Source organism: Pelophylax lessonae (genome assembly GCF_965119305.1).
Source record: "Pelophylax lessonae genome assembly, chromosome: 5".
Taxonomy (NCBI): domain Eukaryota; kingdom Metazoa; phylum Chordata; class Amphibia; order Anura; family Ranidae; genus Pelophylax; species Pelophylax lessonae.
The window spans coordinates 177419562-177434283 of record NC_138772.1 but is presented as its reverse complement, the minus strand read 5'-3'; the positions used below and the strand labels follow the sequence as shown (position 1 = coordinate 177434283).

The 14722-nt window shown below is 43.2% G+C and overlaps 1 protein-coding gene across 1 annotated transcript in view; it reads left to right on the top strand.

Moving 5' to 3' along the window:
• Positions 1–346: 346 nt before the first annotated feature.
• TMC2 (transmembrane channel like 2) overlaps positions 347–14722 on the top strand; it is a gene marked incomplete at both ends in the record, with an annotated part of 186184 nt that continues 171808 nt past the window's right edge. The window contains 2 exons of the mRNA XM_082258912.1: positions 347–392; positions 3458–3499. Of these exons, the coding sequence (XP_082115038.1) occupies positions 347–392; positions 3458–3499 (88 nt within the window). The remainder of the gene's footprint in view (positions 393–3457; positions 3500–14722) is intronic.

Sequence of the window (14722 nt, the reverse complement as noted above, 5' to 3'; positions counted from 1 at the left end):
CAACGATAACAGGTTTAATTTGGTAATAATGTGATCTAAGATAAAAGTAATGAATCCTGCATTAAAAGGCCACAAGATGCTATATCTGATCTCCCTGCTTTTTCTTCATGTTTAAGTGATGTGTAGTGTAATCTAATAGCACAGGTGCAGCACAGGTTGAAAATGAACGACACAGCAGCAGATATATCAGGCTCTTGCTGAGTGCATGCACCAGGCACGAAAAGAGAAAGTCATAAAATGTGTTTCCGGCTAAATACAGAGAAGGTTCAGGCACCCTAACTCTATCAGCTGGAGGGAGTATCTTCTGTCTGGGACAATTTAATTGCTCAATTTCCAGACTGCTGCAATGGGCAAAAAAAAGAAAAGTCGTTTGGAGATTATAATGGAAGATGGTGAGTGAATAAAATGTATGCTTATTTGTTTAACTATAGGCAAAGATAACAATGGATTATAAAGTAATAGAAATGATTAAATAATGAAAATGTCACGGCTGATTTTGTATTTTAGAAATGCAAAAAATCATGAATTTAAATGATACCCTTTATCGCCTAACTTAAGTTATTAAACATGAGAGCTTTCAGAATGCCTCATTCATTCTTTAGGCTTTATACAATTCTGATAATTGTTCCCAAACCCACATATTTTTACATAGAGATACAAGAAAGAGGAATGAAATATAAATATTTTAAGAAATATAACTATTGTTTTTTGACACATTTCAGCAGTAATGTCATAAGTAAATGGTTACAAACTGGCAGTGACTAGTGATCGACTGATATAGTTTTTTTTACCGTCGATACCGATACCGATTTTTTTGGTCATCGGATATCGGTATCGGCCGATGTTGGCCGATATTTTCGGACATTAAAAACATTTTTTTTTTTTAATGTCTACAGGTACTGTGGTGGAGGGGTCTGTGGGTCTAAAAGACCCCAAACCCCCTCCTCTGCACTTAAAAGCATTCAAAATGCCAAGTTTGGCTGTTTTAAATGCTGTAAGTTTTTGAATTTGGCGCCGCCAGTACCCAGAAGTGATGTCATGAATTCGGCGCCGAATTCAAAGAAATGGAGACCCGGTCAGACTGCGGCGGTGAAGGTAGGATGCCTGGGTCTCCCGGGCGAGCCACGTAAGGCGGCGGGAGGGGGGGGACGTCCCCTCCCGCTTCTTGAGATGACAGCCGAGCGGCTTCTCAGCCGCATCGGTTGTCATTACAAGACAGCCGACAGTCGGCTATGGACACCGGTAGCTGCAAGCACCACCCTGGTACATGCACTTTCCCGAAATATTGGCAATATTGGTAAATCAAAAGGCCGATTCCGATATATCGGGGAAAGTGCATATCGGCCCTCGATATATCGGCTTTGCCGATAATCGGTCGATCTCTAATTTTGACACATTCAATGTATCTAATATGCCCTTGGATGTTCAGAATTATTCCTTCTTGAAACACAACTAAACTGAATGTACCTAAGCACAACTTGAATTATACCATTTAAAATCATTACAAACATTTATATGTGCTTAGAAATGTCCAAACAATGCATATAAACACAGGCTTGTCAATGACAGTGAATGAGGCCTAAGGTTAATTCGTTTTAGATAATTGACTCAGCCATAAGAAGTCCAGGCACAGTCCAAATGAAAGTCCTTTTTTAAAATGTTCATATACCAAAGAAGCAATGAAATACAACTATTTTTCTTGAAGCACTTGAGTAGCAATGGTTATTGTAGATACGATATCTATTGTAAACCTTAAGAGTGTTATTGGGCTACCTGACTAATAGATAAGAAATCCAGGCATACTTGTCACTTCAGTGAGAATGGAAGTCTTTTTCAAATGTCCAATGTTCTCTTTGTAAAAGAGTTGAAAAAAAAAAAACTGGCCAAAGGTCAGAAATTCAGTTAAAACCATATTGGTGCATAAAATCCCAGTCCCTATGTAGACCACTGTCTAAGGTTTTGAAGGTTCGTATGAATTTGCATTCTTATTCCAGCTTCTCTTTCTGTGATTTGAAGTTCCACAATATTTTCATATTTTAAATAATAAAAGTTGCTTATGCAAGGGGTTTAAATAGTTGTATACTCTTCCCCATAGTTACAGTTAAATATTTTAATATGTATTAGTGCTTGTAAAGACTACACAGTTGCTAAAACATTTGCAGTTAGCAGGAGACATTAAATGTATTTAGAATGTGTCAATATCCATGTGTAAGAAAATAGAAACACAATATGAATAGATTTACAAGCCTTTAGAGGAAACTTGTCATGACATTGAGGCTCCTTTTCTGGTCCCCTGGCTCTCATCCCACCAAGAAAGTTGAAGGTAAAGACAACTTTACCAATCTGTTTACTTGTTCCTGTTTAGTAATTCAAGGTTTTAAAAGTGGAAGGGTCAGCATAACTGTTTTGACAACTAGCATCTTAGGAAAGAGTTCAGTAATGGCAGCTCCTATATTCTTCATATGATAGATTTACTCTAAAATTATTTGTCATCAGAAAAATAGGTTTATGACTACAAATAGCATTCTTTCAAGAGCCCTTCAACTGTCTGTGTCTGTATTTTATATGTACAAAATGAAAGGAAGCAGTTAAGTATATACGTCTGACCAGCGTTTTATCAGAAAGGCACTAGGACACAGAGGGGTTGAGTTACTAAAACTGGAGAGTGCAAAATCTGGTGCAGCTGTGCATGGTAGCCAATCAGCTTCTAACTTCAGCTTCTTCAATTAAGCTTTGACAATAAAACCTGGAAGCTGATTGGTCTCTCTGCAGAGCTGCACCAGATTTTGCACTCTCAAGCCCCGGAGTTATTTACCATTTCATTATTTTATACAAGCTTTCTTTTTAAATTATAAAAGGTGTCATAAGTGTTTTTCTAACTTCTCTGTCTTTAAATTACAGTTTAAATCACATACATTTTAGTAATAATTAATACTTCCTGACATTGCAATAAAAAAATATTTGTAGCTTAAGCTGTGCTACAGCATATATTCAGTGCAATGTGAATGCCAAACAAATCTCCAAGAATCCAAGTTTTTCAGGAGCAGGCCAACACTTTGGGTTGTAATTTGCAGCGACAAAAAGAAGAGAAGAAAAATTTCACTTACCCTAGCATTTAAAATGAAGCTGCATTTACTTTAAACACCCAATCGTGTGCAGGAAAATAGAATACAAACAAACAGGGTTTTTGTTGCATGTGATTGGATGATTGAAGAGATCACACTTTCACCTAAGCTAAGCAAAATTCAATTTGGAAAGTGAACATTTATTTCATTTATTGAACAGTCGCTACTTGATTGACCGCCTTGGGTTCATCACACTTGTAAATGCATTAAGCATATAAGATAATCACTGTATGCTTCAGCCAATTTAGATTGAAAGCGGTTACTGAAAATGAGAATATTATTACTATATTTTTCACAAATTAAAACACAACTGTAATTTGTATATTTTGCAGTTGGCATTGAAATTGATGGACAGCTGGATACAGAAAGTGATGGTGAGTATTTCATTTTGATGACTAAATGAATTGTTGTAGTACAGCTGATTTTTACTGTTGCTGATCATTGCTATTACTATTGGTGGTTTGTGAATAATATTACATATATACATACATATATACATATACATATATAATATCTCATATTGTCACATCAAATAATCATTTTATATGTGTAATATTATTGTAGTACATTATTGTTTTTTATGTTTTTTTTTTTTTTTTTTTTTATATTGTTTTGATCAAAAAAAATATAAAAAGAAAGCTTAAAGTGTATGTATACCAAAAGTGTTTTTTCTTTTTTTTTTTTTTTTGGATAAACTGGTGACAGGTTAGAACCTTTTGGATTGGTGAAATTCTCGCGCTGTCACTTTATATGAATCCTAAAATCCTTTAAAGCTGCAGGTACTGTTATTGGTAACCTACACAATTCAGAAATGTATAACAGGGGGGAGTACCGCGCTTAAAAGGTGCTTAGTGCATGTTATTCATACATTTGATAATTTACTTTCAGTGCTTTCAAATATTTAAAATAAAATATAAATATTCTCCAGTGTATAAAATTATATAAATATTTTTCAGTGCATAAAAATTAAAAAAATCTCATTAATAAATAAAATATTTCTTACAAGTGATGTAAATATGTGCTATAAACAATCCTTAAATGTATAAAAATGAAACATAAAATTAAAATGCCAGTGATAAATTATGTGCTTATAAGTTTCCAATAATTAGTTCAAAAGTGAAAAAGTGCCAAAGTGTCCTTGTATATATAAATAAAATGGTGTATATTCAAACGCCTTTTCTTTCCCAAAATTCATGCAGGTGCTCTTCCATGCAGTGGCCACTAGGTGTCCTAAGCGCTCACCTCAATTGGCTTTATAACCAGCTTTGTATGGTATCATGTGTAATCCTCCTTTTCTATGGTTAATGGGTTCGGTCACTGATTCTCACACTTATCCCTTTTCACGCGATATTCCAGGGGGTGTGTATGGAGCCTTTGAATCTCCAAAATAAATGGGGCCACAATAGTGAGGTACCGTTTGGTAATTTTATTAAAAGAGATAAAATTCACAGACTCACATTTTCCTTCGTCTTTGCCAATGCATAACAATTGTGCTGTCGCTACGTCACTTCCGGTTTGGCGTCCAAACCGGAAGTGACGTAGCGACAGCACAATTGTTATGCATTGGCAAAGACGAAGGAAAATGTGAGTCTGTGAATTTTATCTCTTTTAATAAAATTACCAAACGGTACCTCACTATTGTGGCCCCATTTATTTTGGAGATTCAAAGGCTCCATACACACCCCCTGGAATATCGCGTGAAAAGGGATAAGTGTGAGAATCAGTGACCGAACCCATTAACCATAGAAAAGGAGGATTACACATGATACCATACAAAGCTGGTTATAAAGCCAATTGAGGTGAGCGCTTAGGACACCTAGTGGCCACTGCATGGAAGAGCACCTGCATGAATTTTGGGAAAGAAAAGGCGTTTGAATATACACCATTTTATTTATATATACAAGGACACTTTGGCACTTTTTCACTTTTGAACTAATTATTGGAAACTTATAAGCACATAATTTATCACTGGCATTTTAATTTTATGTTTCATTTTTATACATTTAAGGATTGTTTATAGCACATATTTACATCACTTGTAAGAAATATTTTATTTATTAATGAGATTTTTTTAATTTTTATGCACTGAAAAATATTTATATAATTTTATACACTGGAGAATATTTATATTTTATTTTAAATATTTGAAAGCACTGAAAGTAAATTATCAAATGTATGAATAACATGCACTAAGCACCTTTTAAGCGCGGTACTCCCCCCTGTTATACAGGTTAGAACCTTTGCCAGATTTTTCTTGCATCTAGGGAGGTTCACCCTCTCTGTCTGTCCTGTAGGTATAAGTTTCAGGTTCAGGTCTAACATCAGTTCAATACAAAATCCAAGCCATTTGCAGTTCTGAAAAATGGCAAACAAGTGTGTCAATTTGCCGCTATATCAACGAAAAAAACACTAATACACTTCCTGGCCTTTTGACCATAATCAGGTGGCCTAAAAGCCATGTGCCAGCCCCCTCCCTATAAAACATTTATATTCAGTGCAATGAGAATGCCAAACAAATCTCCAAGAGTCCAAGTTTTGCAAAGATAAAATTGATTCATAGAAGAAAAAAAGCCATTGCTTTGTGGGCACCAAACACTCTCCTCCTTTAACAGGGCTTAGGAATTTTGAAAGTGCCAAAAAGAACTTACGTAAGCAGATAATAAAAGTATTTACACTGTGATAGAGAGAGTGTCAGGAGGGTAGGTCAAATCAGTGTTAGTGAATAGAGTTGAGCGGACACCTGGATGTCCGTGTTCGGCGGGTTCGGCCGAACTTTAAAAAAAAGTCCGGGTCCGTGTCCCGGACTTTTGCTGAACTTTTCCCGGACACCGAACCCCATTGAAGTCAATGGGGACCCGAACTTTCAGGCACTAAAATGGCTCTAAAACACCAAAGGAAAGGGCTAGAGTGCTGCAAATGGCAGCAAAACGTATTTAAGAGCATGGCAAGTGCTCTGCAAACAAATGTGGATAGGGAAATAACTTAAAACAACAAAAAAAAAACAGAAAAATAAAACAATGTTCTTCATCTCTGAAGGACGAGGCCCATATGGAGTAGGAGGGAGGATGAGGTGGTGGTGGATGTGGCGGTGTCATAGGCGTGCGCACAGGGTGTGCCGGGTGTACCTGGGCACACCCTAATCACCTAGGGCACATTAGCATTATCGCTCTGTTTGCCAGTGAGGAGATGGGAAAGATCTCCCTCTGACCTGCTCTGCTCTATTTCACTTTGCCAGCAGGGAGAGTAATGTATCGGGGCCATGTACATGTAGGCAAACACATGCATGTGTATTTAAACTTTGGGGTGCACACCCTAATGCAATAGGCTGCGCACACCTATGGGCGGTGTAGGTGGAAGCGGCGGTGGAGGAGGACCAGGGCCGGATTAAGAGCATCATGGGCTTGGTGCTGAGGATTTTGAAGGGCCTTAAGGGCCGTGCCTTGGCATGCACCCAGAGGAGGAAGGGTGCAGCCATGCATGCCTAATTCAACATGGGATGCTGTCTCTGAAGCCCATAAACACATCCATGCATCGGCAACTGTCCCTCCTTGTCCGGCCTTCGTGCTGTGTAGGGAGGTTCTGAGGGAGCTGCCTGGGGAAGCGAGCATAGAAGCCAGACTTCTGTGTTTACAAGTGACAGAAGAGCGGTAACAGTGAATATGGCCAACCCGGGGCCTATATAAAGGTAGGGGCCTGGAGCTGCAGCTCCAATAGCCCCTACGTTAATCTGGCCCTGAGGAGGACGAGGTAGCCAACACTGCTTCTTTTCACAAATTTTAAATGAGGGTACACCCCAAAAGAGTGAGAAAGAGCAAAAATGGAACAATGGGTGGGTAAGGTCGGTATCCATCGCTATTCTGCACAAGGTACGGAAAAGTCCCGTGGGATCCATGCCTGGTTCATTTTAATGAACGTGAGCTTGTCCACATTGTCTCTGGACAAGCGGCTGCGCTTGTCTGTGATAACGCCCCCAGCCGTGCTAAATACCCGTTCAGATAATACACTGGCTGCAGGGCACGCCAGCACCTCCAAGGCATAAAGGGCAAGCTCAGGCCATGTGCCCAATTTGGAGACCCAGAAGTTGAAGGGGGCAGACCCGTCATTCACTACATGTAGGCGTGTGCACACATACTGCTCCACCATGTTGGTGAAATGCTGCCTCCTGCTAAGACGTTCCATATGAGCTGCTGGTGCTGCTGTTTGTTGTGGCGTGCTGACAAAGCTTTTCCACATTTCGGCCATGCTAACCCTGCCTTCTGAGGTGCTGGCGGTGCCCTGGTTGCGTTGGCGACCTCTTCCTCCTCCTCCTCCTCTGCCTTGTGCTTCCACTGTGGCCCCGCTGTCAGGTGGGAATGCCAGCAGCATGGCGTCTACCAGCATGCGCTTTTACTCGCGCATCTTGCGTTCGCGCTCCAGTGAGTGAATTAAGGACGGTACGTTGTCCTTGTAACAGGGATCCAGCAGCGTGGCCACCCAGTAATCAGCACAAGTTAGAATGTGAGCAACTCGGCGGTCGTTGTGGAGACACTGCAGCATGTAATCGCTCATGTGTGCCAGGCTGCCCAGAGGCAACGAAAAGGCTGTCCTCTGTGGGAGGTGTATCGTCCGTGTCCTCTGTATCCCCCCAGCCACGCACCAGTGAGGGCCATGAGCTGGCCTGGGTGCCACCCTGCTGTGAACATGCTTCCATCTCCTTCTCCAGCTCCTCCTCCTCATCCTCCTCATCCTCCAGAACTGTGCCCCTGCTGGACAATTGTGTCCCTGGCGTTTGTGTGTGCAGGAACCCACCCTCGGAACCCCTTGCGAATGACTGCCCTGAAAGAATTGGAAATGTTACCTCTTCATCCTCCTCCTCCTCCTCCTCATCCTGTGCCACTTCCTCTTCCATCATCACCCGAATTGTTTTTTCAAGGAGGCATAGAAGTGGGATAGTTAAGCTGAGAACGGCGTCATCGGCACTGGCCATGTTGGTGGAGTACTCAAAACAGCGCAACAAGGCACACAGGTCTCGCATGGAGGCCCAGTTATTGGTGGTGAAGTGGTGCTGTTCCGCAGAGCGACTCACGCGTGCGTGCTGCAGCTGAAACTCCACTATGGCCTGCTGCTGCTCGCACAGTCTTTGCAGCATGTGCAAGGTGGAGTTCCACCTTGTGGGCACGTCACATATGAGGCGGTGAGCGGGAAGGCCGAAGTTACACTGCAGCGCTGACAGGCGAGCAGCAGCAGGGTGAGAACGCCGAAAGTGCGCACAGACGGCCCGCACTTTCTGCAGCAGCTCTGACATATCGGGGTAGTTTTTAAGGAACCTCTGCACCACCAAATTCAGCACATGCGCCAGGCAAGGGATGTGCGTCAAACCGGCTAGGCCCAGAGCTGCTATGAGATTTCGCCCGTTATCGCACACCACCAGGCCGGGCTTGAGGCTCGCTGGCAGCAACCACTCATTTGTCTACTGTTCCATGCTCCTCCACAACCCCTGCGCGGTGTGTGGTTTGTCCCCCAAACAGGCAAGTTTTAAAACTGCCTGCTGTCGTTTACCCCTGGCCGTGCTGAAGTTGGTGGTGAAGGTGTTACGCTGTCTGGATGAGGAGGCGGTAGAGGATGAGGAAGCGGAATAGGAGGAGTTAGGAACAGGAGGCAAACTGAAGCGCCCTGCAATCCTCGGTGGTGGAAGGACATGCGCCAAATTGCTATCCGCCTCAGGCCCATCCGCCACTGCATTTACCCAGTGTGCCGTTAGGGAGATATAACGCCCCTGACCGTGCTTACTGGTCCACGTATCGGTAGTTAGGTGGACCTTGCCACAGATGGCGTTGCGCAGTGCACACCTGATTTTTTTCCCCCACTTGGTTGTGCAGGGAAGGGATGGCTTGCCTGGAAAAGTAGTGGCGGCGGGCACGACGTACTGTGGGACAGCCACCGACATAAGGTTTTTAAAACTGTGCGTCTCCACCAGACGGAATGACAGCATTTCAAAGGCCAAGAATTTTGAAATGCTGGCATTCAGGGCCAGGGATTGCGGGTGGGTAGGGGGGTACTTCCTCTTCCTCTCAAGTGTTTGGGAGATGGAAAGCTGAACGCTTCCATGGGACATTGTGGAGATGGTTGGTGACCCAGGTGGTGGTGTTGCTGACAGATCCTCTGTTTGCGGGGTGGCAGGTGCCGGTATCACTACAGATGTGGCTGGAGCGGCCAAGACTGCAGCAGAAGAGGAAGCAGGATGAGCCAGAGACGTTTCTTGGTTTTGAAGGTGTCTACTCCACTGCAGCTCGTACTTTGCACTTAGATGCCTGATCATGCAGGTTGTGCTCAGGTTGAGAAGGTTTATGCCTCGCTTCAGGCTCTGTCCTGTCATCAGCACATTTTCTAAAGAACTTCCACGCTAGAGAACTCCTTTGAGCTGACTTTGATGCGCTCTTTCCCTTGCTGCGTTGGGCAGTAGCGGGCGTAGTGTCTAGGGCACAGCCGCTCCGCTTCTGCACCCTGCTCCCTCTTCTGCTGTGCTGGTGGCTCTGTGCGACCACCGCCTCTTCCTCCAAACTACTCAGGTCACCTGCATGACGTTCATTCCATGTGGGGTCGAGGACCTCATCGTCCTCCACATCATCTTCCACCCAGTCTTCACCCCTGCCCTCCTTGTCGGTCTCCACAATGCTGAACGCCGCAGCAGTGTGCACCTGCGTTTCGTCATCATCGGAGACGTGCTGCGATGGTCCTTGCATGTACTCATCTTGAGAAATAAGTGGTTGGGCATCGCTGTACTCAATCTCTTCAACTTCTGGGGCAGGGCTAGGTGGATGGCCCTGGGAAACCCTGCTGACAGAGTCCTCAAAAAGAACAAGAGACTGCTGTATGGATTGGGGCTCAGACTGCTTGCCTGATTTCCAAGGGGGTGAGGTGAAAGACGGTTGGACATTGGCTGCAGGTGCCAACTCTGACCTTTCTGCAGTAGACTGGGTGGGAGACAATGTGAAGGAACTGGAGGCACTGTCAGCAACCCAATCTACTATCGCCTGTACTTCTTCAGGCCTCATCACGTCTAGAGGCGCATTATGCCCTACCAAATACTGCTGCAGGTTCTGTCACCTACTCACACTTGTGGAAGGTGTTTCACTTGTGCGTGTAGCTGGCACAGATCGACCACGTCCTCTCCTTGCAACAGGAGCTCTACCAGCAGCACCACGACCCAGGCCACGGCCCCTATTTGACGGTCTCCTCATATTTCTGTAATTTATGATCTTGCCCTAGAAAGGTGTTTATTGAATAGCGGAACAAAACAACAACAGTATCGCACGGGTGTATCTGACAGTCAAATATGCAAACTATGCTTTTTAATTTAATGTTTTTTACCCCAAAAGGGTGTATATTGAATAGCGGAATAGGAAAAAGGATAAAAAAAACGGTGTATCTCACACGTACAAACACAGACTAGGCCCCGATTAAAATTTTTTGTACCCTAAAGGGAGGATGAGGAAGAGGAGTAGGAGGAGTTGGGAACAGGAGGCAAACTGAAGCGCCCTGCAATCCTTGGCGGTGGAAGGAGATGCGCCAAACAAATTTAAAAGGTGTATCTCACACGTACCGATACAGACTATGCCGTAATTTAATTTTCTTACACTCCAAAAGGGTGTATATTGAATAGCGGAATAGGAAAAATGTTATAATACGGTGTATCTCACACGTACAAACACAGACTAGGCCCCGATTACAATTTTTTGTACCCTAAAGGCAGGATGAGGAAGAGGAGTAGGAGGAGTTGGGAACAGGAGCCAAACTGAAGCGCCCTGCAATCCTCGGCGGTAGAAGGAGATGCGCCAAACAAATTTAAAAAGGTGTATCTCACATGTACCGGTACAGGCTATCCCGCAATTTAATTTTTTACACTCAAACAGGGTGTATATTGAATAGCGGAATAGGACAAATTTTACACAACGGTTTATCTCACACGTACAAACACAATCTAGGCCCGGATTACAATTTTTTGTACCCTAAAGGCAGGATGAGGAGTAGGAGGAGTTCGGAACAGGCAGGAGGCAGACTGAAGCACCCTCAAATCCTCGGCAGTATGAGATGCGCCCCAAAAATTCGAAAGGTGTATCTCACACGTACCGACACAGACTATCCCGCAATTTAATTGATCCCCAAAGGTTTTTATTGAATAGCGGAATAGGAAATATGATCAAAAAAAGTGTATGTATCTCACACGTACAAAACCACACTAGGCCCCAATTACTATTGTTTGTACCCCTAAAAGGCTGAATGAGGAGTAGGTGGAGTATGGAACAGGCAGCACCCTCAAATCTTCAGAAGTATGAGATGAACCCCAAAAACTTGCAAAGGTGGATCTCACACGTACCAACATAAACTATCCCGCAATTTAATTGATCCCCAAAGGTTTTTATTGAATAGCGGAATAGGAAATATGATCAAAAAAAGTGTATGTATCTCACACGTACAAAACCACACTAGGCCCCAATTACTATTGTTTGTACCCCTAAAAGGCTGAATGAGGAGTAGGAGGAGTATGGAACAGGCAGCACCCTCAAATCTTCAGAAGTATGAGATGAACCCCAAAAACTTGCAAAGGTGGATCTCACACGTACCAAAACAAACTATCCCGCAATTTAATTGATCCCCAAAGGTTTTTATTGAATAGCGGAATAGGAAATCTGATCAAAAAAAGTGTATGTATCTCACACGTACAAAACCACACTAGGCCCCAATTACTATTGTTTGTACCCCTAAAAGGCTGAATGAGGAGTATGGAACAGGCAGCACCCTCAAATCTTCAGAAGTATGAGATGAACCCCAAAAACCCCAAATATCATTCAGCTCTACTGCAAGCCACAATTTAATTTTTTTTAACCCAAGGCTGTATATTGAATAGTGGAATAGAAAAAAAGTGTATGATTTCTGAAACCACTCAATATTAGCACATGTGAACTGAACACAGCAGTGTATGATCAGTCACTCAGCACAGCACAGCTGAAGGAAAAATGCTGCACACAGTGCCTGATAGAAAAATACTTTTCTCCCTCCTCCTCAGTGGGCAAAAAAGATTGTGTTCACTGCACCCCAAAAAGATTGTGTTCACTGCACCCCAAAAAGATTGTGTTCACTGTACCCCAAAAAGATTGTGTTCACTGCACCCCAAAAAGATTGTGTTCACTGCAGCCCACACACAGCAAAATGGAAGTGGACCACTGACACCTGCCTATCTCCTATCCCACACACCACAGCAATATCGATTGTAGTTTGTAGAACACACTGTCTGACCCTAAAAATCAGCAGACTCTGTCCCTAAAAGGATTGATAAGATCGTAGATCGGGTGACTGCAAACCCCCCCCCCCCACACAGCAATATCGATTGTAGTTTGTAGAACGCACTGTCTGACCCTAAAAATCAGCAGACTCTGTCCCTAAAAGGATTGATAAGACCGTAGATCGGTCACTGCAAACCCCACCCCACACAGCAATATCGATTGTAGTTTGTAGAACACACTGACCCTAAAAATCAGCAGACTCTCTCCCTAAAATGCCTACAACTCGCCCTGCCTAACACACTCCGACCTGTCCCTCAATTCTATCTGGACACAAATGTTTTTTTTTTTTTCCTGTCTGTCCCTAATCAGCAGCCAGCACCCCAAAAAGATTGTGTTCACTGTACCCCAAAAAGATTGTGTTCACTGCACCCCAAAAAGATTGTGTTTACTGCAGCCCAAAAAGATTGTGTTCACTGCAGCCCACACACAGCAAAATGGATGTGGACCACTGACACCTGCCTATCTCCTATCCCACCCACACAGCAATATCGATTGTAGTTTGTAGAACACACTGACCCTAAAAATCAGCAGACTCTCTCCCTAAAAGGATTGATAAGATCGTAGATCGGTCACTGCAAACCCCACCCCACACAGCAATATCGATTGTAGTTTGTAGAACACATTGACCCTAAAAATTAGCAGACTCTGTCCCTAAAAGGATTGCTAAGATCGTAGATCGGTCACTGCAAACCCCACCCCACACAGCAATATCGATTGTAGTTTGTAGAACGCACTGTCTGACCCTAAAAATCAGCAGACTCTGTCCCTAAAAGGATTGCTAAGATCGTAGATCGGTCACTGCAAACCCCACCCCACACAGCAATATCGATTGTAGTTTGTAGAACACACTGACCCTAAAAATCAGCAGACTCTCTCCCTAAAATGCCTACAACTCGCCCTGCCTAACACACTCCGACCTGTCCCTCAATTCTATCCGGACACAAATGTTTTTTTTTCCTGTCTGTCCCTAATCAGCAACCAGCACGTTGATGTGTGCTCTCTCCCTGAACTAAACAGCAGAATGACGCCGCAGCGGCGCTGCCTCGAACTTATAAAGACTTGGTCACATGCTTCAGACGGCCAATCACAGCTACTGATACATTTGTAGGCATGGCTGGGATGGCTTAGGCACACCAGTTAAACGCTTGTTGATTGGCTGTTGAAAGCCCGCCATGAAGAGCGCGCCAAAGCATGCAAAACCCGGAAATAAAACGACCGAACACGGATTTTTACCCGAATATACAGTAAAGTTTTCGGGTCCGTGTTCGGGTAACAAAAATCCAATTATTCGGTACGAACACGAATAATACAGTCCGTGTTCGCTCAACCCTATTAGTGAATGACTTCCTTTTTTGAGTGTGTGTGTGTGTGTGTGTGTGTGTGATTGTTTGTTTACTGTCCCACCACCCCATTCATTTTTATTCTTTTAATTTCATTTTTCATAACTTATTTACTTTCAGTTAGGTTAAGAAAAAAAAAAAAAGGTTGGGGTTAAGTGTTTTAGTTTTTATTTGAGGGTTTTTTTAGTTAGGTTTATTTTATTTTAGAGTAAACTCTCACCTTGAAAAACAACTAATTCGGTGCAAAAGTATTCACCCCTTGCCATTTTTCTTGTTTTGTTGCCTCACAACCTGGAATTGACATCGATTGTTAGAGGATTTGCATAATTTAATTTACAGAACATGCCCACAACTTTAAAGGTTTTTATTTTTTATGTGAAGCAAACAACAAATAGGACAAAATAACAGAAAATATCAATGTGCATAACTATTCATCCCCCTAAAGTCAATACTTTGTACAGCCACCTTTTGCGGCAATCACAGCTCCAAGTCGCTTTGGATAAGTATCTATGAGCTTGCCACATCTTACCACTGGGATTTTTGCCCATTCCTCCTTGCAAAACTGCTCCAGCTCCTTCAAGTTGTATGGTTTGCGCTTTGACTAGGCAATTCCAACACATTTACATGTTTCACCTTAAACCACTCAAGTTTTGCTTTAGCAGAGTGTTCGGGGTCATTGTCCTTCTGGAAGGTGAACCTCCGTCCTAGCCTCAAATCACGCACAGAGTGGTACAGGTTTTGCTCAAGAATATCCCTCAACCCTGACCAGTTTCCCAGTCCCGGCTGCTGAAAAACATCCCCACAGCATGATTCTGCCACCACATGTTTCCCTGTGGGGATGGTGTTCTTTGGGTGACGTGATGTGTTGGGTGTGCGCAGACATAGCTTTGATGGCTGAAAAGTTCAATTTTAGTCTCATCAGACCAGAGCACCT